The sequence below is a fragment of the Equus quagga genome, chromosome 18, assembly GCF_021613505.1.
Source record: "Equus quagga isolate Etosha38 chromosome 18, UCLA_HA_Equagga_1.0, whole genome shotgun sequence".
NCBI lineage: Eukaryota > Metazoa > Chordata > Mammalia > Perissodactyla > Equidae > Equus > Equus quagga.
In genome coordinates, this window is record NC_060284.1 from 40,627,611 (window position 1) to 40,652,951 (window position 25,341).

Below are 25,341 nucleotides of genomic sequence, written 5' to 3' on the forward strand. Positions count from 1 at the left end.
AATGGAAGATACATTTAAGTTTTGAAATGAAAAATTTGGTGGGCAAGGAGGATAGCTGGGATCTTGGAATGAAGGGTCAGTGTTTACGTCTTGAGTTGGTTAATCACATTGTCAGAATGTTTTTGAGCCAACTTGATATAACTATGCAATGGTGCTGACCCACCGCTCTTGTTTGGCTGTCCGCTATTGTTGCTGCTTGTCTGTGTGACAGCAGCTCCAGTCAGGGTGGCCGCAGCCTTCCTGCTGAATGCGAGCATCTTGTGGTTCCCCCAGACTGTAGCCACTGCCCAGCTGGGACTGAACCTGCTGTGGGATTCGAATACAAATGGTGGAACACGCTGCCCACGAACATGGAAACGACTGTTCTCAGTGGGATCAACTTTGAGTACAAGGGCATGACAGGTAATTGCCTCTCCCCGACCATGAGCTGTCAGCTCCCTGCTCTCCCACAGAGGCTCTTCCCACTTCCCATTTCTTCATAATGGTGATGCCTGGAGGAAAATGAGCCAATCATGCCACACATTCCCTTAAAAGTTTCACTCTTCATGGACATATATTCTGCTAAACCTTAGTTTTAGAGACAGAAACAGAACTAGAAACTATGTGCACACACTCCAAAAGTCTTGCACACAGAGCCTCAGAGTCTTTGAACAAAGTAGCAGGATACGTAACATGGTTCCTGTTCGGCGGTGGTTCCGGACGCCTGGAGGACAGTGTTACCTCTCTCTTCCAGAGTGTCATCTGGGTGCTCTTTTACCCTGCACCCGAAGCCGCAGGGTGTTAACTCTCCCCTCTCCTTTTCCAGGCTGGGAGGTGGCTGGTGATCACATTTATACAGCTGTTGGAGCCTCAGACAATGACTTCATGATTCTCACTCTGGTTGTGCCAGGATTTAGGTGAGGAATACAAAGCTAAAGGGAAGCCCCTGCCACCTTGGCCACATCCAAGTCCCATAGAGCTTGGGATGTTGTAGAGGGGAGGGCTTCCGGTATGCTGAAGTACCAGTTCAGAACAGAGCACAGGAATGGTCTGACGAAGTTCACCTGAGTGCCAGCACGTTCTTAGTTGCTGCCCATGCTGATTTGCCTACTCCTCTGTCATCCATCTGGCTTCTCCTGTCAAATGGCTGCATGCTACCCAAATTCTTCCTCCTCACAGCATCAGATAAGATTTTTGTAAAAAAATCGGGCCAGAGGTGCCCATAGACAGTTCATCTTTATTTGAGACAAGAAGAGTAGAGGGATTGCTCTTATTGTCATATTTATCCCCATATCCCAAGAAGACCTAGGACAACAAGCAATTTGTTTGCCATTAAAAAAAAATAATACTATAGGCAGTGAGGTGTGGTGGAATGAGCACTGGACTGGAAGACAGTGCACTTGAACTTGGCCACTGACTGGCTTTGTGAACTTGGGAAAGTCACCGTGAGGCTTTAGGCTTTAGGCTCCTCATCTGTAAAACAAGGGGGATTCACAGACTGTGATTTTGGACTAACTCAGGTTGTGATGACTGTTCCAGCCCATTAGTTAGCACAAGTGTGTAGACAGGAGCTGAGAACTGGAGGTCCTCAGAATTCAAGCAAATGGCCAAAGCCAAAACAAAAGCCATAAATGGATTTCCAAAGCCAAAGTGAACTCTTCCACCCATATATGCTTTAAAGACGGGAGGGAACCACTGAAGGGGCTTCTCTATTGCCAGTCTGGCTTCTCCACTCCCACCTTCAAGCCCCCTCCTTTCCTTCCCTCACAGTGCTCAGCCCACGGTAGTCATGCAAAAGGTATTCATTTCCCTTCCCCTAGCTTACCTTACTCAGAGCTGAGCAGATACATCCCATGTTTTCAAGGTGAGCAAACTTTTTAGATTTTTTGGAGGTAACATGTCCAAAAGTACTTTTCAATTTGCAACTCTGATTACAGTAGTAGAGCGCTTCTCCATCCCCCACCCCCATCCCCACCCTCTTGGGCCTGGCTTTCTCTTTCCCAAGAGAAGGACCAGCCTGAGAATTTTGCTGAAGAAATTATAAGTTGAAATACTGCTCGTTCGACCCAGGCAAAACCCATACTATCCCAGAGAGTGAGCTGCGGAGTGAATACAGTTTACATCTTATGCAGTGGTGCTTCTCGAACTTTAATGAGCATACGCATCACCTGGGAGCTGTGTTAAGGCACAGATTCTGATTCAGCGGGTCTGGGGACCTCACTCTGCTAGCGAGACTATATGGCATTTTACAAAGCACTTCCACATCTGTCATGCCTTTGGAGCTCACACAATGATGGGAGATAATAAGAAAGATGTCATCACATCCATTTTACAGATGAGGAAACTACAGTTCGGCCAGGTCAAGGTCACATAGAATTGGACTTAGTCTATTCTCTTTCCAGCATACTCAGAACTTAATCCTGTCTCCCAGCAGACCCTTTGCTGCTGTCTGGGCTCGTCAATAAGCACCACCTGGCCTCTGGAACTGACTTAATTTCTGCCTCCATAGACCCCCACAGTCGGTGATGGCAGACACAGAGAATAAAGAAGTGGCCAGGATCACATTTGTCTTTGAGACCATCTGTTCTGTGAACTGTGAGCTCTACTTCATGGTGGTACGTTTTCCTTTCTCTGCCCACTTTGGGGCTTACAAGGACTACTGGGAGGGTTGGCTCCCTCTGCCCCATTGGCACATCAACGTAACTGACACCCTGGCTTACAGTGATTTCACAGAGGAGGGGCCCAGACTGTCCATCAGGGAGTTCACAGTTTAACATGGGTCTGACCAACTGTGATGGCCCCTAGGATGGCAGTGGTGTGAGCACCCTCTCCCCCACCCCCAACCACTCAGCCATCCCACCTTCTCCTTTTGTCTGTCTTGGGTTCAGGGTGTGAATTCCAGGACCAACACTCCTGTGGAGACATGGAAAGGTTCCAAAGGCAAACAGTCCTACACCTACATCATTGAGGAGAACGCCACCATGAGCTTCACCTGGGCCTTCCAGAGGACCACTTTTCATGAGATAGTAAGCTCCTGCCCTTCCTCAGATCCCCAGCTCCTAGAAGAGACCTCTGAACCCGGGAGGATGCCTAGTATTAGCTTAAGTATGAGTTTGAGGTTCAGGATCCAAGGGTTAGAAGGATCCTGAAGAGTCAACAGAGGACTGCCTATTCCAGCCCCCCGAGGAGCATCCAGCCTTGTCCAGATGACTTCCTGGGGAAGATGACACTGTAAGCTCCTTAAATTTCCTGTCCCTCCTCAGCAGTCCCCATGACATGTGTGGTGCCTGACCTGGTACACCCTGTCCAGCCCCCTCGTTGTTTTTAATAATAATAACTTCGGTTTTATTTTCTTAACTCAAAGTAATGCAGGTTCATTGCAGAAGACTTAGAAGATATAAAAAAGCAAAAAGAGGAAGTAAAATCACCCATAATCCTACTACCCAGAGATATCCCAGTTAACATCTAGAGTATCTCCTATATAGTCTTTATTTCTCTACAAATACATTTTTTTTTCATTTATAAGGAAAAGACCTGCTTTTTTCATATAACAGTATCTACTGCACATTTCCCCCTTACTATTTTTATACACCATTTTAAATGGTTCAGTCTTATTTTAAAGTGACACAAAACGTACATAAAGAGTTACTGTCAAGTGAGTAAAAAGAATAGGATGCTTCTAAGATTTTTCTCAAATATCAAGATAAAAAAGATTGTCACAGTTTACCATTTCCAGAGAGCTCAATTGCTACTGTGTCTCAGGCCTCCGCCAGCTCTCCTCTTGTTTCCAGGGCAGAAAGTACACCAATGATGTCGCCAAGATCTACTCCATCAATGTCACCAATGTCATGGATGGAGTAGCCTCCTACTGCCGTCCTTGTGCCCTGGAAGCCTCTGAAATGGGCTCCTCCTGCACCTCTTGTCCTGCTGGCTATTACATTGATCGAGATTCAGGAACCTGCCACTCCTGCCCCCCGGACACAATCCTGAAAGCCCACCAGCCTTATGGCATCCAGGCCTGCACACCCTGTGGTCCAGGGACCAAGAGCAACAAGGTACCAGCAGTCAGCAGTGCATCCTAACCTTGGCCCTCGGGATGGGCCACTTCAGAGGGTGCAGGTCCTGGGTGTGGTTCTTGAGGGGCTGATACCCAAGGACTCGTCCTGGTGTATTCCCAGGTTGGAGTCCTGAAGGGCACCCATCCAGGCCGTGCTTGGGGATGGCGGGTTCTTAGCTGTAGCGGTTGGTTTTCAGGGTCGAGGCCTCAGTCATACACAAGCCTCATCTTTAGGACATAGGTCAGGAGATCTGTGGCCATCTGGTCCAGAGGGTTACTTGGCATCTGTGCAGAGACCTGAAGAGAAGGAATAGTGAGACCTGCGGCCCAAATTCAGCCTACTTCAATCCAGCCTGTTATCATAGGAATTTGCCCCCTCTTCTTTGGAAAAGGAACTCCCCTTTGCTGAGACATATGGTTAATTGGCATTAATGCCTTCTATGCAGTGGTTTCTTCTAAACTGGAACAACAGTGCTATTTCCCCACGTACTTTCTGAATCTAAGTACTATGACTAAAAGCGTTTAGTTATTCATGAATGCTTTTAAGTGAACTTGTATTTTACTGATCACAACCATGGGACGTACATCTGTAAGGCACTATTTATAGTCTGCTGACGTTGTTCACTTTAGCTGGGAAACAATTCTACAGACCCCGGAGACCTCTTTTGGGCACCGTGGACTTTTGCCACAAACTTCCTCCTGGGGCTCCCTCTGCTGCTATGGGAGGGAATGATAGCTGTATAAGGCTGCTGCTGAAGGGACCTAAAACGGAGCAAGGAAGCAGCCTACGGAAATCAAACCCCTTTTGAGGTTCAGTTTCCTAAAGAGAAGCTGGGAAAGAGGAAGCAGGAGTCAGTGAGTTTTAAATGGAGATGGGGGGTGGAGGCAAGGCTGGTAGTTTCTCTTCTGCCAAAGGAAGGAGGGCTGTCCTGTGTCTTGAGAGACTTCTATAAGCCAGGCATAGGGACAAGGCTGTAGAATCTGACCGAACTACCTGCTGCAAAACAATAGGTTTGGGTTCGTACATCACGTATGTGCTAATAATTGAGTGGCAAGATTTACATAAACCCCACCAGCCCATGTTTCACTTCTTTTCATGCCCACCTCCAATCCTCACTTCCCCTTCTCTCACTCCACTCGGGCTGGACCAGGCTGGGGAGAATGGCTGCCACTCCGCAGGGGTCCCCTCAGCTGCCCCAGCAGCTGGCCTGATGGTCCCTTTCCCCTCAGATCCACTCTCTGTGTTACAACGACTGCACCTTCTCAGTCAGCACTCCGACCAGGACTTTCGAATACAACTTCCTGCCTCTGGCAAACCCCGTCTCTCTGGCTGGAGGGCCAAGCTTCACCTCCAAAGGGCTGAAATATTTCCATCACTTCACCCTCAGTCTCTGTGGAAACCAGGTGAGGCGTGCAGGGGCTGACAGCGTGAGCACTGGGAGGGGTCGCCAGTGGGTCAGAGGCCAGAGAGGACATGGGAGAAAAGCTAGAAGATGTCCAGGCCACAGGGCACTGAGGAGATTCAAAGGTTTTTCAATGATGATTATTCTCCCTGAGGACTTTTTTTCTCCAACATTAAATCATTTAGATTATAAACATTTAGGAAATTAAAGATGTTTAAAATAAAGTGTCCATTTACTCCTACCTGACCTTTATTCCTTCAAAATGATGATATAAAAACTCTGCAGGAGGGAGATTTCTTTTTCCCTTCACAAAGTAGTCTTCACTAATCACAGTACTTGTCCTTTGTTTTCTAGAGGCTGGATGAAATAAACTGTTGTTAGTTCATCTGCATGTGTCTTTGCTGACAGTACAAAGGAAAGCAAGGTGAAAGGCTTTATAAGATAAGGAAGGAATGTCCCCCTCAGCCATTTCACGCTGCTGCAAATGTTTTGGATACAAAAGTGAAAGGCAGAAAAGTAAAGGGCAGTCCCATCACTACTGCGCTTGACTAAATTACAGACAAGCCAGGATCAGCATTAGGAAAGTTAGTTTCAAATGTTACAAAATAAAGAATATCTCGGGGCCGGCCGGGTGGCACAGCGGTTAAGTTCACACGTCCCGCTTCTCAGCGGCCCGGGGTTCTCCGGCCTGGATCCCGGCTGCAGACACGGCACCGCTTGGCACGCCGTGCTGTGGTAGGCGTCCCACATATAAAGTAGAGGAAGATGGGCACGGATGTTAGCTCAGGGCCCGGCTTCCTCAGCAAAAAGGGGAGGACTATGCCGAGGTGAGGGCTTTATACCACAAGCTTCTACCCATCTAATGCAGCATGCAGAAAGGTTGATTTGCATTTATACAGAAAACATGTCAAAAAAGAAACTAATCTAGGAAAGACTAGAGACAGATGTCTCTACCTTGTTTTTAAAAGTCTCTGAAGAAGTTAAAATAAAGCCTCAGAAGTGACAGTGATAACTCAGGAATTGAGACTGATAAAAGCAAACCCCATGTAGCAAAAGTTTCATTCAGTGAGTTGGGAGAGGAGATGAAGATGGGGAATTTGAAGAGTTTGTGTCTTTTTTTTCCTTTGCTCCTTTATTCTTTTCAGAAATGCTTCTTGTGTACTGTCACACTATAGACCCTCAGTTCAAAGACAAAATAACGCCGTTTTATTATAATGTAAAGGTTTCTTCCTGTTCTCATATTCTTTATTTCTTACAGTCGAGAAATTATAATCTAAAATAAACTGAGGGGCTGGCTTGGTGGTGCAGCGGTTAAGTTCACACGTTCTGCTTCTTGGAGGCCCGGGGTTCACCAGTTCGGATCCTGGGTGTGGACATGGCATGAGTTGGCAAGCCATGCTGTGGTAGGCGTCCCACATAGAAAGCAGAGGAAGATGGGCACGGATGTTAGCTCAGGGCCAGTCTTCCTCAGCAAAAAGAGGAGGATTGGCAGCAGTTAGCTCAGAGCTAATCTTCCTAAAAAAAAAAAAATAAGTAAAATAAAATAAAATAAATTGAGATACCAGATTTAGCAATTTAACTCCATTTGTAATAAAATTTATGATATTGAAAATCCTACATTCTAAATGCTTAGTCCACTTGAATTTAAAATATTGAACAAATGATTTTGTATTAGCAAACAAGTTATATATTGATATTTCATAAATTTAACAATTTTGAAGGAACAATATCTCAATATTTCCTCTATACAAAGTCTCAGGGAAGAAGGGGTCTCAATTCCTACTGTCTTCCCGAGTTCTATGTGGTTTGGGCTGTTAAAGACTGGAGGAGAAGCAAACTTTCTTCCCTTGATAAATATTTTTCTTTTAAAGATTGGCACCTGAACTAACAACTGTTGCCAATCTTTTTTTTTCCTGCTTTTTTTTTTCTCTTTCTCCCCAAATCCCCCCCAGCACACAGTTGTGTAATTTTTAGTTGTGGGTCCTTCTAGTTGTGGCATGTGGGACACCACCTCAACATGGCCCAATGAGCAGTACCATCTCCGTGCCCAGGATCTGAACCAGCAAAACCCCAGGCCGCCGAAGCGGAGCTGCAAACTTAACAACTCAGCCCCGGGGCCAGCCCCCACCTTTTTTAGTGTAACATGAAGTCTTCCTTCTTCTTTTTTTTGAGGAAGGTTAGCCCTGAGCTAACATCTGCTGCCAATCCTCCTCTTTTTGCTGAGGAAGACTGGCCCTGAGCTAACATTGTGCCCATCTTCCTCTACTTTCTCTGTGGGACGCCTGCCAGCATGGCTTGCCAAGCGGTGCCATGTCTGCACCTGGGATCTGAATCGGCGGACCCCGGGACCCTGGGCCGGTCCCCAATATTTTTTTAATGGAATAGGTTCCAATTGGTCCTAAGACGTCCTACCTCCAGGCAGGGAAGGGGCTGGTTATGGAGTCTGTTTTAACCCCCAGGAGTCACTGTCTGGAAAGTGCTTCCAGGACAAGCGTGGTGGAATCACACACCAAGGGAGACACAGAGGGCGAATGTGAACCAGGCTAGATGTTGAAATAAATTTCATGGGATCACTTACATATTTCAGTATCTGCCTAGAAAACTGACTAGGATAAGGAAGACCCTTAAGCGGTGGGCTGGTAGATTAGATCTCCAAATGCCACCATCGCAACCCTGCTCACATAAGGCTCCCAGGTGATGCCAAAGAAACAAAAAGACTGGGGATCTCTGGGCCAGAGTTCCAGAAGTCAGGACATCTAGGCCTTATTCTTTACTATTTTTTTTTAACCTGTCTTGTAATTAGAAATGGGATAAATCATTCCATTGCAACGTATCATTGGAAAGCTGAAGCTTTAGATGTAAAAATACTGTTCCCTCTTCCCTTTTGGGAGTTCTTCTGTGACCACCACTCCTTCCCACTTCTTCCTCCCCACATCCCCCTGCCCAGGGTAAGAAAATGTCTGTGTGCACCGACAATGTCACTGACCTCCGGATTCCTGAGGGTGAGTCAGGTTTCTCCAAATCCATCACAGCCTACATCTGCCAGGCAGTCATCATTCCCCCAGAGGTGACAGGCTACAAGGCCGGAGTGTCCTCGCAGCCTGTCAGCCTCGCTGATCGACTCATTGGTGAGTAACCCAGCTGCTCCAGCCTGTTTGAATTAGTATGTGTGTAAGAGAGCGTGAGGCTACCAGGCTCCAAGGTAGAAGGCCCCAGATGAAGGGCCCAACCTCTTTACCTCTGTTTTCTATTCCATCTTGGGTGCCAAGTGCCCCTGGGCCTCTGACAAACCTTTGGTTCACCCTTTCATGAGCCACTTGGCCTTGTGATGAGATGAAGGAAGGTTGCATGTGGACAGGTATTAAAAGAATGGAAGTGGTTGCCAGCTAATGCTGCTAGTGGGAACTAACTAGGAGCTCTAATTTGGCAGGGGTGACAACAGATATGACTCTCGATGGAATCACCTCCCCAGCTGAACTTTTCCACCTGGAGTCCTTGGGAATACCGGACGTGATCTTCTTTTATAGGTGAAAATGAGAGGCCAGGCTAATGCAAGTGAAACTTAGGGGTCCTCCACAATTTCTGTTGCATCCCTCCCTCCCCAGCCACCCACTGCTTATCAAGCCAGAACACATCCACAGTCTAGCAGATCTGCCCAGCAATGATAGCTAAAGACTGGGAGTTCCCTGATGGCAGCTTCTTGGGTATTACTGGGGCAGGTCTGCCCCTGGAGGCGGGGAGAAATATTGGATGATCTGTGGCTGATTTCCCTTCCTGCCTGGGGAGACTCCAATGTTGTGTACATGCTAACCTTTCCTAGACCAGTGCATTTCCGCTTGACCAGATCTCCTGATCCCCACTCTCTCCGTGTGTAAACCAAGGCCTGTGCACTCTTATGCGTCAGGCTAGAGCCCAAGTCCTGACTTCCCCAGCAAGGGAATCGTTCCATGTTGACTTCACTTAGTGGCACAGATGAGTGACTCATTCTCCTGTGGGGGCTGGCTTTCTCTGCAGGTCCAATGATGTCACCCAGTCCTGCAGTTCTGGGAGATCAACCACCATCCGCGTCAGATGTAGTCCACTAAAATCTGTCCCTGGAAGTCTGTCACTGCCAAGGTAAAGGGACGTAACAAAGTCTCCCTTCCTTGGACTCACTCTATCCTCAGAGCCAAAGATTACTGAAAAAGGGAAAAAGAGACAACAGTCTGAGGTCCATTAATGGGCTCTTAGGGACACAGTCATGGCTCCAAACCCTCACTATTTAGATGTCAAGAATGAGGCAGAGGGGCCGGTCCCATGGCCGAGTGGTTAAAGTTCCACGCACTCCACTTCGCTGGCCCAGGTTCACAAGTTTGGATCCCAGGTGCAGACCTACTCCACTCATCCATCAGCCGTGCTGTGGAGGCATCCCGCATACAAAGTAGAGGAAGATTAGCATAGATGTTAGCTCAGGGCTAATCTTCCTCAAGCAAAAAAAAAGGAGGATTGGCAATGGATGTTATCTCAGGGCGAATCTTCCTCACACACACACAAAAAAAGGGGAATGAGCAGAAGGAAGAGTTAAAGCTACCTTCACATTCCCAGACCATTATGTGGGCAGCTGCATAGCAAAGTGGCTAACTGCTGGGGCTGAGAGCCACATTTGATTCATCTCCTCCGCTTACCAGCTATGCTATCATGGATACATTTCTTAACTTCTCTATTTCCTATCTTATCTCTTCTTCTTTTTTTCTTATCTATAAATTCAGATAATGATAAGTTTCCTCAGGAATTTATTGAAAGGATAAATGAGACTTGAGAACTTCTCATGGTGTCTGGCATGTACTTGCTATTATTAGGATTGGGAGGGGCCGGCCCGGTGGCACAGCGGTTAAAGTGCACACATTCCGTGCCAGCGGCCTGGGGTTCACCGGTTCGGATCCCAGGTGCAGACATGGCTCTGCTTGGCATGCCATGCTGTGGTAGGCGTCCCACATATAAAGTAGAGGGAGATGGGCACAGATGTTAGCTCAGGGCCAGTCTTCCTCAGCGAAAAGAGGAAGATTGGCTGCAGTTAGCTCAGGGCTAATCTTCCTCAAAAAAGAAAAAAAAAAAAAAGGATTGGGAAAGGTTTAGGGAATCCTAGGAATCTCTCCACAACTAAAAGACCCAATTCTGAGTTTAATAGCTGAGTGCACTAAATCAGAAACCCCGGGCTGCTGAGGTGGAGCACCTGAGCTTAAACACTCGCCACTGGCCCCACTCACCTCCGTTTTTTTTTTTTTCTCACATAACACCAACTAACATAGTGAGAGGCACTAGGGTCTTGAAGAAGATGGTTTGGGAGATGCTGCTCCTGAGCAAAAACCAATCAGGGAGATGGGGAGCAAAGCAGGATGTTTTGGCCCAGCAGTGGTGTCAAAATGTAAGATCACTCTTCTTGTTCTAGAAACCACACAGTAAAGTACATAGCAGATGTCCATGACCTGAAGCCCATTCCTGAACCCCACCCCCAGGAAGCCACAGCGAAGTGGCTTTTGCAAAATGTCACATGCCCATGGGGAGAACAGGAGCCTCTGATGGCTTGGTTGGGCAGCCACACTAGAGCTCAGACACCTTACCTTAGCTCTCATCTGATGTCAGCGGAAGCAAATGGGCAGAGGATGGGAAGTCTGGTGGAGGCTGGGAAGGCCTCTTATCATCAGGGAAACTGGAGAGCAAAACCTGTGTTAAGGACTAGTTGGAAGGATCCTGGTGGAGCTAACAGTTTGGCAGGGAGAGAATGGATCAGGGAAGCTATGAGATGACAGGATTCCAACCAGATCTTCCCCTCCAGTCCAGCAAGTGAGCACTCAAGTCTCCTTTCTTCCTTGCCAGCACTTGCTCTGATGGGACCTGCGATGGCTGTAACTTCCACTTCCTGTGGGAGAGTGTGGCCGCTTGCCCGCTCTGCTCGGCTGCTGACTACCACACTATCGTCAGCAGCTGTGTGGCTGGGATCCAGGTAGGTTTCTGTGCTTGGGGGTTTCCCAGGAGAGGAGGGAATGTGATATCAGAGTCCCTTGTTTTTCTTTCCAACAGAAGACTACTTACGTGTGGCGAGAACCAAAGCTATGCATGGGTGGCATCTCCCTGCCCGAGCAGAGAGTCACCATCTGCAAAACGATAGATTTCTGGCTGAAAGTAGGCATCTCTGCAGGCACCTGCACTGCCATCCTGCTCACCGTCTTGACCTGTTACTTTTGGAAAAAGAATCAAAAGTACATGCTGGGGTCTTGGAGTTTGGGGATGGACAGGGTTGGACCACTGAGCTGGGAGGAGAACATCTGAGAGTATAAATTCATGGGGCTTTTCTCTGAAGTTGGCCACCGACCCCATGACTCTGGCCACTTGCTGAGCCACTTTTCCAGTGTATGCCTTGTTTATCCTGGCTCCTGAAGAGAGAAGGTACCACATGGCAGTCTACAAATGGCTACTAGATTCCCAAAAGAAAAACAAAGAATATCTTTGATTTGTAACTGTTAATAATAAAAATGATGACTTTACCATTCTCATATTTCCATTAAGCTTTAAGATCACAGAAACAGCCCAGCCTTAAGGGAAAAAGATCACTGACCTAGGAGCCAGGATTCCTTAGCTCTATGCCCAGCCCAACACCATTTTGCTATGCTTCGTTCAGTTTCCTTAGCCATGGTATGGGAATACTGTTTATAGCCCAGCCTCCTTCCCCCTTTCCCTCTTATTCCACACTTTGGTGTCTTGTCTTTCCCATCCCGTTTCACAGGCTGGAGTACAAGTACTCCAAGCTGGTGATGAACGCCACCCTCAAGGACTGTGACCTGCCAGCAGCCGACAGCTGTGCCATCATGGAAGGCGAGGATGTGGAGGATGACCTCATCTTTACCAGCAAGAAGTCACTCTTTGGGAAGATCAAATCATTTACCTCCAAGGTAGGGAGCCTGACCAGTGCACTGAGGTCAGCCTGGAGGGCTGGAGAAGACACCAGTCCTAGGCCCCTGAATGGCCCCACACTGTTCAGGGACCACTACTCTGCTCCCCACCCTCCACACTATTCTTTCCCTCCACCCTGAAAATCCTGGCTTCTGCCTTCTGTATTTCCACACCAATACTCTTTCCCCTGGGGCCCAGGGCTGCTCTTGACCAGGCTCCTTCTCTCCCAACATGCACTCCAGTTGATGGACTGTTTGGGCCTTTTAACTTCCAGAAGGAGTACTGAACCATCCATGTTGTAAGAATCATTTCCCTTTTTTTTGGAGGGAGGGGAAGAGGCGATCTTTAGGATCAACTTCTGCAAGAAGTGAGGCTCTCCTTTGACCACTGGAGGGTGCTGTCCCCCAGATGTCTGGGCCCTGTCCTTTGGGGGCTGAGTCATAGCTAAGTCGAAGCTGTTCACCACTGAGCAATTCTGAGCTGGAAGAGTTGGCTCTGTGTAGGTGGGTGAGTGAGCTTGAAGCTCATAAATGCAATACAGACATCACTGTCGCTGGGGGTGGGGCCAGCAGAGAGCATGCAGGCAACTCCTCCAGGGCCACAGCCCTCTGCAGCCCCACCCTGCCAGCACCCACACCTCACTGCCCTGAACCAGTTCATCCAAACAGGTGTGGGTGGGGAGGGAGGGAAGAGGGGAGGAGAGGGCTGAGGGATGGTGAGGAAAGGAAGGTGGATAGGTGATTAGATTGCTGACTCTCGTTCCCTTTCTGCTGGCCTACCAGGCTGACTCCCTTGACCTCCTTAGATCTTGGGGGGCATTTTTTACCCATGGGAGAACAATTCACCCTGGGACCCTTGAGTCCTCACAACAGCAAAGATGCAAAGCAGGGGGTTTTAGAGATTTTTCTTATCCTCTGACTGAATGAAGGGAGCAAGAATAGAGGGTATCTTATGTCTGTGTTTCCACCAAGCCCCTGAAAGCAGAAATTCCATAAGGGTTCCTTCTGTCACCTATTTTCCATTTCTCTCCTTTGTTCTCCAAACTTGCCCCTGTGCAGCAGCCAGCTCCTGTCACCATCTCTCTTTCAGAGGACTCCTGATGGATTTGACTCGGTGCCACTGAAGACATCCTCAGGAGGCCCGGACATGGACCTGTGAGAGGCACTGCCCTGCCTCACCTGCCTCCTCGCCTTGGCACGTCACCTAGCAGGCCTGTAGCGATCTGGGTGCCAGCTTCCTGCAACACCCACTGCTGGAAATCTCTTCATTGTGGCCTTATCAGAAGAAGTCTGAATTTCAGATTTTTGTTTTTTTACAGAGTACCCAAGCCCTCCTTTCTGCTTGCGTCAAACCTGCCAAATATACCCACACTCTGTTTGTATATTACTCCCTTGCCTGCATCTTGTTTCTCCAAGTGGCTCAGCCGCCGGAGCCATAGCTTCACCTGCTCATAGTGCTTACAACTCTGGAATGAAAATATTTCTCTCTTCCTACGTATAGAAACTACTTCCTCTGTCCTCTTATTGCAGGGCAGAAGCAGCTGGCAGTTTCCCTGATCATATGCCCCCGGCTCATGGTCTCTTTAGGAGAGAAGCTGGGTGAGGACGGGCTTGGCGTTCCCAGTGGACCGTCTTCATGGTACCCTGAATTCATCTCTCCCGGAAAACCAGCTCAAACTGAGTGTAACGGATAGGCCAAGGGCCAGGGGAGTAAGGGCTGGGTAAGAAAAGGCTTGATAAGCACAAAGAGACGCAATAAGGAAGCTTTTGTTTGTTTGTTTTAGGAAGACTGGCCCTCAGCTAACATCTGTTGCCAATCTTCCTTTTTTTTCTTTTCTCCCCAAAGCCCCAGTATATAGCTGTATGTCCTAGTTGTAAGACATTCTAGTTCTTCTATCTGGAATGCTGCCACAGCATGGCAGGATCCAAACCAGCGAACCCCGGGCCACCAAAGTGGAGTGAGCAAACTTAACCACGGGGCCACGGGGCTGGCCCTGGAAGCTTTTGTTTTGTTTTATTTTTCAAACTAGGTACTTTAGGGGCCAGCCCCGTGGCGCAGTAGTTAAGTTTGCACGTTCTGCCGCGACAGCCCGGAGTTTGCAGGTTTGGATCCCAGGTGCGGACATGGCACTGCTTGGCACGCCATGCTGTGGAAGGCGTCCCACATAGAAAGTAGAGGAAGATGGGCACAATGTTAGCTCAGGGCCAGTCTTCCTCAGCAAAAAGAGGAGGATTGGCAGCGGATGTTAGCTCAGGGCTAATCTTTCTCAAAAAAAGTAAATAAATAAAATAAACTAGGTACTTCATTTCCTTTTCTTAAGTAAGCGATAAATATTCTCACTGGAGCCGAAGGGAAAAGTTCATCAAGAAAGGGCCCAAAGCTCTAGTGGGTCTCTTGTCTCCATTTTTTTTTTTTTTTTTTTTTACCTCCCACTATCTCCCTGTGACACTATAGAGAACCAGGTAAGCCCCAAACCCTGATGTTCTTGCCTCGTTCTCTGTCTGCTCTTATACACAGAGATGACACACCCTGCCAGTGAGGGAAATTCCCCGTTCTTGAGTCCCCATTCCTAGAGGCTTGGGCCATGTCATGGAATAGGGGTATCATATTTTGAAAGAACACAAGGAGGCCAAGGTTTTGTTTTGGGTTTTTTTGCTGAGGAAGATTCGCCCTGAGCTAACATCTGTGCCAATCTTCCTCTATTTTGTATGTGGTTCACCACCACAGCATGGCTGCTGACGAGTGGTATAGGTTTGTGCCTGGGAACCAAATCCACGCTGCCAAAGTGGAGCATGCTGAACCTAACCACTGGTCACAGGGTCAGCCCCCAAGGCCAAGGTTTTAATGCGGCCTTACTGGAGTGGACCTGAGATGGCCATGATGTCTGCTTCTGAGCTTACCTCACCTGCTCAGCCACAGAATAAACAGCTTCCAGGCTAGCCAAAAAAGGAATTGACTCCCAGCCCATACCCCAGCTGCAGAATCAGATCAGTCTTCAAAGAGGAAAGACTAGAGGAGTTGAACAAGGTGTTCACCAAACAGGGACACTTTGCACTTTCCAGCCCCTGTCCTTCCCTTTTTCCTGTTCCCATTTCCTTTGTGTGCTAAAAAACTAAAAAGACGTCTGGCCCCAATTTCTGGCAGCACCCTCTTGAAAGGTGAGTAAAGAGAGTGTCCTCTGTGCCCCTGTTCTCCACTTTTACACCAAGTGTGATGGATGAGCTTTAAGTAACTAGAATGGTAAAACCAGAGCGAGGGTTTAAATTCCCTTTTTCTTTCAACTACTAACAATTCTCCCTCACTGACTATCTCTTGGTCAAGGGCCCAGTGGCCCATGATTTGTGCCTGTCTCCTTTCTCAAATGGCCATTTGGTGACCAGATGGTAGGTGTAGAAAGGAGATGGCATTTCTAAGTGGTTTGTCTGCCACAAAACTGTTTGCTGATCCTGATTAGCCATTGCTGCCCTAGTAGTGGTCTTACAAAAGGGTCACTGAGAACTGGAGCCCTGCTATAACTTCGGGCCAACGGCAGATCACTGAGGGCAGGCAGTCCCTTTGGTTCAATAAATCTAGAAGCTTTTCTTTGGCATCCAAATTCTCCCTCCTCCTGTGGGAGTCAGGCTCTCAGAACCTGTGGCTATGTGGGAATTCCTCCCAATGGATGTAGATAGCTAGCTCGTGAGCTCCAGTCTAAAATTTTCTATAGTCTCAGCAACACCTTGGGCATCTGCTTTCCCACCAAATAACTTTCTTTTGTGACAAAGGCTACAGAAGGTCCTTAGACTATCTGGAAGCAGTACATTATTCTGTTGACTTTATTGTGGACTGCCCCCAGAGCAACCTCAAACTCCACTGACTTAGTCATAATACCTTAGGGATCTTCTTTTCACTATTCCGTAGTGTACCAACTTCTACAGATCTTCCCTGTGTCCTGCCAGGAACTCCTGAGTTATGCTATCCGGGTCACCTGTTGCTCCTTTAGCATCTTAGACACATGTTAGATATTTTTTAACAGCTCTGTTAGAGAGATATAATTAACATCCCATACAATTTGCTCACTTTAAACGTACAATTCAATGGGTTTTAGTGTATTCACAGAATTGTGCATCCATCACCACAATCAATTTCAGAACAGACACATGTTAGATTTTATATGGGAAAAGCCTTTAGCCCTTGAACTTAGGCTATGGTGGTTTGCACAAGCTACTGGGGGAGGACATGTGGGCTCAGGAGATAAACTATTTACATCCTATTTGGTTACCTGGAGTCCTAGAACACACAACTAACTCTCATCATGTAGGCACCACCTGCCTTTGGCTGGGAATACAAATGAAGATTGTGTTTTCAAGGACCAGGGGATTTCTTATGCCAACAAAACTTTTTTTTTGGTCTGACTTTACATTAAAGATAAGACTGACTATATTTATACAACAGAGACTTTGTAATGGATTTTTCAGCTTTGTGAAACCAAACTTTATCTCATCAAGACTGATTGGATATCCTTTTTACTCTGTACTCCAAGAGTAGTTTGTTAGGGGATGGGACTTGCATGTCATTCTTTTTTGTGTGAAATAAAAACATATCTTTCGAGTTGTTCTCCTTGAACATGGGTTGGGTCACTGGATGGGTGAGCGAGAAATGGTAAGTGTCTTTGACACTTACACTGAAGATGAGAAAGATTCTGGAACCCCAGAGTGACAGAAAAGAGCACACTCTGGAACAATACAGACCCAGGCTAGAAGCCTCTTACCACCTATTGAGGAATCAGCCAACAGCCAAAGGCTCAGTTTCCACAATAATAAAATGCAGCTAATGATACCTTACCTCCCAAGATCGGATGAGGATCAAAAGAGATAACACATAAGATCTTAGCATGTTAGTTCCCTTCCCTTCCAGTTCAGTTTTCTCTCAGGTGGCATTGAGGCCAGCAACACAACAATGTGTCCACAAATACAAGCAAAATTAGCTGCTTTGGGTGTGAGGCGGATGATAATAGACTAGGTGCGGATAAAATCCTAGGGAACATCAAGGACCGACCTTTTCCCAGAGTAGCTGGATCTTCCTGCTCCAGTCCTTCCTTCACTCTAGTTGAGGGCACTCGATCCCCTGCAAAGAATCCCCCTCAGCTGGTTGGTTGTGACTCACATCTGTTTTGACTGAGTGGTACCTGGGTTGTAAGGGTGGTTAAATGTTTTAAATATCACTCCTGCTTGTAGGATAAAGTCTAAACTCTTAAGTAGGACAGCAGGAAAGGAAACTCATGTTAATTTGGCTTCTCTATGTGTCAAGCCTGCACTAGGTAGTTTCACAGCATTGCCCACTAGTTCTCAGAACAGCCTTAAAGGTAGGTCCCAGCCCCATTACAGCAGATGGAGAAGCTGCGTCTCCAACAGATTCAGTAATGTGGTGTACAACAGTGAAGAGACGATGACATGGGAGCACGCAGTTCACTTACATGAATTCAGCCATATACTGTGCAGGGCCCTAGTGCATCAAACAAGCAACAGACCTGACCGAGCGTGAAACCGGGGGGGGGGGGGCACGCAGGGAAACGTGGGGATGATTTTAAGTTTCCCAATCACCGACAAAGTGAAACGCATTGTCAGGTGACCAGGCAAGAAGATACTAATGACTTGGTCTAAATCTTAAAGAAAGCATTTAATTAATCGAGAACCACAGAGCAACAATGGCTATTGAAGAGACAGGAAATTGATGTAGGGTTGCATATACAAAACTTTATGAATAAATGAAGAGCTATTCAAGGAGTATCTGGAATATAAACTAATTCCATTTTAGTGCTGAAATTACTAATCCCACATAAAGTGCAATTCCCTGTAAGATGTGGTGGGAGTGTGGTAGGAGAATTGACACCTCACTCCAGTTCTAACAGAGGGAGAGGCAGGATCAAAGCATCCCCAGGTCCTGGCAGCTTTCCCCTGACCCATGCTATTTTTAAACTGTTCTTCCTTGGTTGCCCAAGGACAGTAACATCAACTTCCTTTGTTACTATCTCTCTGATAGAAGGGTGTGGGCAGCTGCCAGCTTGAGCTTGCTTGTCAGTTCCTCCAGAAAGAGAAAGAGAAATGCTACTGTACTGTGGGAACCTAGAAGGGTGCTGAACCCATCTGCGGTCAGGGAGAAGAGGGCATCAGAGAAGGCTTCCAGAAGGAAGGAGGAATTAACCAGTTTGGAGGAACAGGGGAGGGAAAGGGAGTTCCACATAGAAGGAGCTTGTACAAAGGCACAGAGGCAAGGAGGGGGCTACAAGCAGCTAGGTATGCGGAGTGTGAGGAGAGAATGCCAAGAGGTAAAGAGGGAAGATGCTAGAGAAGCTCTGGTAGGAGGGCAGACCACGAAGGGCTTTGCAAGCTATGTTTGGACGTTCTCCTGAGGGCAACAGGTAGCCACTGAAGGCTTCTAGCAGGAGAATGAGAGGATAGGGCTTGCTTGCCAAACACTGAGAAATCCTACTCCAAATCCAAGACAAAAAGAGGAATGCAAAGAGGTACGAGGGGCCAGCCAGGTCGCACAGTGGTTAAGTTCAGTGCGCTCCACTTCAGTGGGGTGCAGACCAACACCACACATCAAGCCATGCTGTGGCAGTGATCCACATACAAAACAGAGGAAGATTGCCATGGGTGTTAGCTCAGGGCCAGTATTCCTCAAGCAAAAAGAGGAGGATTGGCAACAGATGTTACTTTAGGGTCACTCTTCCTCACCAAAAAAAAAAAAAAAAAAAAAAAAAGAGGTGCTAAAGCGAGGCCCAAGAGAGCCCTCCCAGATAAGCCAGCTCTGAACTGGTGAAAACTGAGGATGGCATCTATGGCTGGGTGCCCTGCCCTCTTTTCTTGCTCCCTCTCTGCAGGTACTTATTCCCTCTGGGCTGCCCCCTAGCTTCCCAGGACCCCCAAGGCAGTTTCTCACCTAGGATTCTGCTCCCTGATCCTGGCACAAGCTTCTAACCCCTCAGCCTACTCCCTGCAACTCACCTAGCCAAGGGGATGTAATAAGCACCCACCATGTGTAAGGTGCTGGGCTAGGTCCTGTGGAGATAAAGATGTAAATATCCAATGGTCCTTGCCCTATGAGAAAAAGCCACATTTTCTAGCTAAGCTCCTCAAGGCCCTGTTTTCTGCTAAGGAATGTTAACAAAGGGACAAGCCCAAACAGACTATTTTAGACACTTACCAGCATTGAGCTTTCGGCTCCATTGCTTAACCTCCCTGGGCTTAGTTTCTTCCTATAGAAGATAAAGGGGTTGGCCTAGCGGTTTTCCAGTTGGGGGTCCTTGAACCCCTGGGTCCTCAGATGCAGCACCCAAAAACTATTCTCAGCATTAAAGCCTAACAGAAATCACACATCCAAAAGTGGTATGGCCTCATGCCGTCACTTCATAACTAAAGGATGACGTTTATTTGTTTTGTTTTTGTGTTAGCTTCTGGCAGGAATTACTCAGAAATGCTAGTTGGCAGCCCTATATGTCTCATGAATAAGAAGGGAAAATGAGTTATTGCTTTTTAAGTCATGCTTGTTAGACAAAGATATTTTATTTTATTTTTTATTTATTTATTTATTTTTGGAAGATTAGCCCTGAGCTAACGTCTGCTGCCAATCCTCCTCTTTTTGCTGAGGAAGACTGGCCCTGAGCTAACATCCGTGCCCATCTTCCTCTACTTTATATGTGGGATGCCTACTACAGTATGGCTTGCCAAGCAGTGCCATGTCCACACCCGGGATCCGAACCCATGAACCCCAGGCTGTCAAAGCAGAACGTGTGCACTTAACCGCTGCGCCACTGGGCCGGCCCAGACAAAGATATTTTAAAACATAGGGGACAAGGTGATGAAATGGTTAGGAATTATTAGGCTACTGGGGCTGGCCCCATGGCCTAGTGGTTAAGTTTTGCGTGCTCTGCTTTGTGGTCCAGGTTCGGTTCCCAGGCACAGACCTACACCACTTATCAGAATCCACTCTGTGGTGGTGACCCACATATAAAATAGAGGAAGACTGGCACAGATGTTAGCTCAGGGTGAATCTTCCTCAGCAAAAAAAAAAAAAAAAAAGAGGAATTAGGCTAGCAGATAGCTAAGAGTCACCTCCAGCTCTAAAACTCCTATGATTCTAAGCTGATAAATGAAGTATGCTATTGTGTTAGTTTGTTATACTCATCAGACAACATAAGCATTTTAAAGGAAGATGTCTGTTATCTGATGATAAGACTAATAGTAAAAATTCCTAAGGAAATTTGGAGAGGCCAGAATTTTAAGGTCATCCTTCCAATTATACTGAAGACCTCCTTAAAGGATTGGCCCAGTGGCCCTCCTCCCTGAGGCCTGGGCCCCAGGGCAGTCTCAGGAACACCCATCACTGTTTTGAAACTTAGCAGACAATAAGTTGGCAGTGCCTTCACTGACAGGGAAGCAGTCAGATCCCCACCACAGGCCTTGCCCTCAGAAGATGCCAAGGAACCCAAGGCTTCAAGGACAGTCTTCTTATATGTTTTCTTCCTAGACCACAGCTCCCTACCCCTCCTGTCTACTGGTTTTAGATCTAACATTCTGGGCAAGTGGAACCTAGAGGGGCAAACCCAGACCACCCCCTTCCAAGCCTCCCTCTGGGTCACCACTTGTCAGCTCCACACTGTTAGCCCTGTCCTACATCTCAAGAGTTGGCTTGGCAGAGGCTTGCTGGGGAGTAGGGAAAGCAATGCCACATCATCATCACAGGTGCACATGCAAGTGGTGTAAGACCAAGAAGGTCTTAGCACAGCTAGCTTTGGGGCATTCGTGCGGAGCTCTAGAGTCTCTGTGAGGTGGAAGGATGGGGAACACCTATCCCCACATCCTCCTAATAATCTCATTATCAGGGAGATTCTTTGATAACTTTGGCTCCAATCAGCAACCAGAATATTTCACTGTAAAAGCCTGAATGTTATAAAATGAACATAGGAAGAAATCTTTGTTCAAGGAATTTTCAAACAGATCCAAGATATGGCCTCAGTACTTTGTACTGCCTTCAAATCTGCTAAATGGTTTCCCCTTGGGTAAACTTCCTCAAGTGTTTCTCTAAAAGATTCCATTTGCACTTTTCCAACTCTGTGATCTTAAGGGTTGGTAAAGGAACATTTTGGTTCACCCAATAATCAGACTAAGAAAGGTATCCTAGCTCTAGGGCAAGAGAGCAGGAATCTTGAGTTGAGGTATCCAGGGACTAAAATACATAGTCATACCCTTGTTTCAAGATGGAGAAGAGAGCAGAGGCTCAAAGAGAGGGTCCAGTCTTAGGATCCAAGCTTGTAAGACAGTGACAAACAAACAGCAAGCCATAGGATACTGGAGTATATGAGGAAGCCATTTGGTGTAAACCTAATTCGGCCTAACCATGTGTTTTTTTTCCAAAAGGGCCTGACTTGGCCTTTGAGCATCCAATGTACATCTGCTTTAAGCATTTGCTATATCCCAAAAACGGGAGCAAATGGCCTTAAGATAAACATGCAACTTCCCCCACATGGGCATTTCTAAGGATAAGCGTCTCTCCCCAGGCTAGGAACTGATTGCTGTACTCACCTGTGACCACCCAGCTCCAGACAACAGACCTGCCACCAGCTGTATCCATCCAGACAGCAGATCTACTACCTGCTGTGTGAATAGCTGTGCTGTGCCGGCTAGATAACCTCGTGACTCTTGTAAAAGGGACATTCCTATCACATGTGATGTACACTCTTTGTTCCAAGAGGGTATATAACCATTCTGTGCACCCCACTTCTTTGGTGCCCTTCCTTGGTGAAGGAAGGCACCAGGCCAGCCCTCAGATCTGGCTCATAATAAACTCACCTCAATTTTCATTTACAGATTGGTTATGGATTATTTTCACCGACAAGAGAAACCGGCATCTACCAGAGGCGCCAGCTTCCGAGCCAGTGATCATTTTGGCAGGCCTCTGCCTAGCCTGAGATTTGGCCTTTAACACGAGGAAGCAACTGAGGCACTCACTTTTCCGGGGCAATCAGAACCCCTAGAGGGAGGGAGAACGCAGAGTACGGGACAACGCCAGAGCCACACCCTGACACAGTACTAGAGGCCCATAGCCGCCTCCGGCCGAGAGGGGGCGCCCTTGCACGCCCACTGCGCCTGCGCGGGGAAGGCTGGTCAGCGCGCCGGCGCAGTGCGTCGGTCTCAGGCTGACTGCCGCGGTGAGTTCCTGACTTCTCTTACTGTTAGCGCTGGTGAAGGAAACATGGTGCTGGATCTGGATTTGTTTCGGGTGGATAAGGGAGGGGACCCAGCCCTCATCCGAGAGTCGCAGGAGAAGCGCTTCAAGGACCCGGGACTAGTGGATCAGCTGGTGAAGGCGGACGGCGAGTGGCGACGATGTAAGTTCCAGGACGCGCGGCGTATCCCGGGTCCTAATTCCAGTTTCATCTTTCGGATCGCGTTACCGCTCCTGCGGCCACAGCTTCCTCCCACGTTGCAGTGGCTCCGAGGCGCTCTCTGTCCCCTAAACGCACCCTGAGACTGGGACCGTCCCACTTCTTCCTCCGCCGGGCGGTGCGAGCTCTCTTCCACGCGTGCTCCCGGCGGTCGCTGCTTCTCGGGCTGGGGAGGAGCAGGGCGCATGCGCACCAAGAGCTGTCAAGCCTCGCCACACCGGTAGCTCGCAGAAAGCCAGGGCGGGAGGGTTGGGGGTCTCCCCTTTGCTAACCCTATCTTTGGTCGTCTCCGGTCTTTTTCTCATCTTCAGCAAGGCCAGAGTGGTCTCCCTCTGTTTTGATAGAATCTGAGAGTGAGTCACATCTGCAGCGCAATACTTCCACTCCACCCATATTGGAAGCAGTTGGGCACTTTGGAGGCCGCCCCTGGCTAAAAGCAGCGATCCCGGAACCTGTGGGAAGGCCGTCCCCCTGACCTGTAGGCATGCCTTTAAGGATCGAGAAAAATCTTTCCGTTGTAGATCAGACACGGGGAGAGGGGTGAGATGAGGCAAGAAAAAGCTTGTAATTTGAGGCTGTTTAATTGTGGTTTGTGGCAGTTTTCCGGAAAAGACATTGGCAGATTTGAGCTAGAACCTGGAACTGATCCGGGCATCTTTCGTGGAGCTAAATAAAACCACAGAACCCTTGCCTATCAACCTCTGCCTAGATTAACTGGAGTAGGCACTGATTGGCCCGATGCTGTCAAGCACGTGTGCTTCGTTTTGTCTGATGCAATAGGTCTGCAACCAGCTGAGAGCCAGGTTTGTGACAGCACGCTGCAAAGGCAGTCGCTGTCCGAGCGTGTGGTGGATTTCTATTAGGAAAATTGATTTTCCTAAATTTATAAGTGTATTGGGCCCCAAGAGAGTATGTGTTTAGCTCGGGTTGTCAGCTGATTCTGTATGCAGCAGTCTGTCTAATGTAGTAGTTTGACTGTGAGATCCGGCTACCTGAATCGGAAGTCTTGAGTTGCAGTGGAATTAAATTAAATGGAAGGAAAAACTAGACTGGCCACTGTTTTACTGAGTCAGGAGTATCAGATTTTTGTGTCAGTCTAGCCATTGTCCAGTGCTGAATGGCTTTGAATGTGTTAGCTAGTCTCTTGTGTATAATGTACACATCCACAGGAAGTTCTGTCCCTTACCTGACGAGTGGGTGTGTGGTGAGGGGGTGAGTTCTTCAGGGACAAGGTTGTGTTTCGGTCATCTCCATGTCCCAGTACCTACCTTATACATGTATATACAGCATATACATGTACGCAAGCATACATATAAATCCAGTACCTAGCACTGCACTTGGTCCTTGGTAAGGCCTGGACAAAGGTTTGTTGAATTCATGAATATCTTCTGTGTTCAGAGCACCTTGCCTTTCTGTATGAAAAGTAGTTTATGTAGTTTATTTTCAACACATCTATTGATTAGACTCTTTTCTACCTGACCTCCCTTACCAATGTTCTCTTTGTAGCCAAAGGGAGTTAATGATTTTTTCCAAGTTACTGGCTGCCCAAGCTGGGCATTGACAGGTCTTGTATCAAGGTTCTTTTATATCTGAATCTCGGATCAGAGGTTATCATTATCTGCAACATCTATCGTTAGCTGCAGCAAGGATTTATTACCTAGAGCCAAGTTATGAACTCAGATCGTGTTCCCTGCCTGAGGACACAGCAGGCTCCACGAGGCCCTCCATTACAGCTGTACCTGTTTGTCTGCCTGTAGAGCTCCAAGGTGCCGGCGGGACTCTGTGTAGAAGACCCCAGGAGGCTGACAGAACTTAGAGATACAGCACCACATCAGAGTATACCACAACTCTTCTAACTCCAAGGATTCCATCTGTGATTTCTTCTTTTTAATTCAGCGTAATATAATCAGGACACATTTGGGCATATGAGAAGCATTTGTCTCGACTATTCTAAAGCCAGTAGATTTCCATGTATCTTGAAATCGACTGCTAACTACAGGAATTCTCTCCTCCCCTCAGAAGTGCTGTCCTGAATGAGATTTCTCTTTACTATCCATTGAAGTTGTTATTTCCTCTTAACCCTACTGCACACATCTGAAGCCAGGCCCTTATTGTCAGAATAACTTTCTAGCTGCTTTCAGTTTTACCTCGTCTTGGGCCACATCTAGGATGTGATCTTTTTGGAATGCAAGTCTAATCCTTTTACTTCCAGGCTTAAGTTTTGCAGTGACATTCATACCTAAAAGCAGTGCTATCTGACAAAATATAATGTGAGCCACACGTGTAATTGTAAATTTTCTTGTAGCCACTTAAAAAACGTCAAGAGGGGCTGGCCCAAAAAATGTCAAGAGGGGCCGGCCCAGTGTTGCAGCGGTTAAGTGTGCACATTCCGCTTCAGCGGCCCAGGGTTCGCCTGTTCAGATCCCGGGTGCGGACATGGCACTGCTTGGCAAGCCATGCTGTGGTAGGCGTCCCACATAGAAAGTAGAGGAAGATGGGCACGGATGTTAGCTCAGGGCCAGTCTTCCTCAGCAAAAAGAGGA

The 25,341-nt window shown here is 47.5% G+C and overlaps 2 protein-coding genes and 1 long non-coding RNA gene across 5 annotated transcripts in view; 2 read left to right on the top strand and 1 right to left on the bottom strand.

The window, feature by feature from the left end:
* ELAPOR1 (endosome-lysosome associated apoptosis and autophagy regulator 1) overlaps window positions 1-14,212 on the top strand; it is a 70,272-nt gene extending 56,060 nt beyond the window's left edge. The window contains exons 10-23 of one of the 3 annotated variants that reach the window (XM_046645888.1): window positions 274-402; window positions 806-896; window positions 2,489-2,594; window positions 2,868-3,005; window positions 3,771-4,034; window positions 5,267-5,440; window positions 8,387-8,567; window positions 8,870-8,966; window positions 9,454-9,555; window positions 11,296-11,422; window positions 11,500-11,678; window positions 12,203-12,368; window positions 12,612-12,667; window positions 13,428-14,212. In XM_046645888.1, the coding sequence (XP_046501844.1) occupies window positions 274-402; window positions 806-896; window positions 2,489-2,594; window positions 2,868-3,005; window positions 3,771-4,034; window positions 5,267-5,440; window positions 8,387-8,567; window positions 8,870-8,966; window positions 9,454-9,555; window positions 11,296-11,422; window positions 11,500-11,678; window positions 12,203-12,368; window positions 12,612-12,667; window positions 13,428-13,527 (1,910 nt within the window). In that variant the 3' untranslated portion in view covers window positions 13,528-14,212. The remainder of the gene's footprint in view (window positions 1-273; window positions 403-805; window positions 897-2,488; window positions 2,595-2,867; window positions 3,006-3,770; window positions 4,035-5,266; window positions 5,441-8,386; window positions 8,568-8,869; window positions 8,967-9,453; window positions 9,556-11,295; window positions 11,423-11,499; window positions 11,679-12,202; window positions 12,369-12,611; window positions 12,668-13,427) is intronic. The other 2 variants (XM_046645890.1, XM_046645889.1) reach the window with 2 other exon arrangements.
* On the bottom strand, window positions 6,896-9,444 carry LOC124230122 (uncharacterized). The gene is made up of 3 exons (XR_006886071.1): window positions 9,251-9,444; window positions 8,426-8,590; window positions 6,896-6,954 (listed from the first exon to the last, which is right to left on the bottom strand). It is a non-coding gene; the product is annotated as an uncharacterized LOC124230122 (long non-coding RNA).
* An 8,307-nt stretch (window positions 14,213-22,519) lies between the features above and the next one.
* Window positions 22,520-25,341, top strand: part of SARS1 (seryl-tRNA synthetase 1) — a 21,422-nt gene continuing 18,600 nt past the window's right edge. Inside the window, exon 1 of the mRNA XM_046645891.1 lies at window positions 22,520-22,741. Within this exon, the coding sequence (XP_046501847.1) occupies window positions 22,606-22,741 (136 nt within the window). The 5' untranslated portion in view covers window positions 22,520-22,605. The remainder of the gene's footprint in view (window positions 22,742-25,341) is intronic.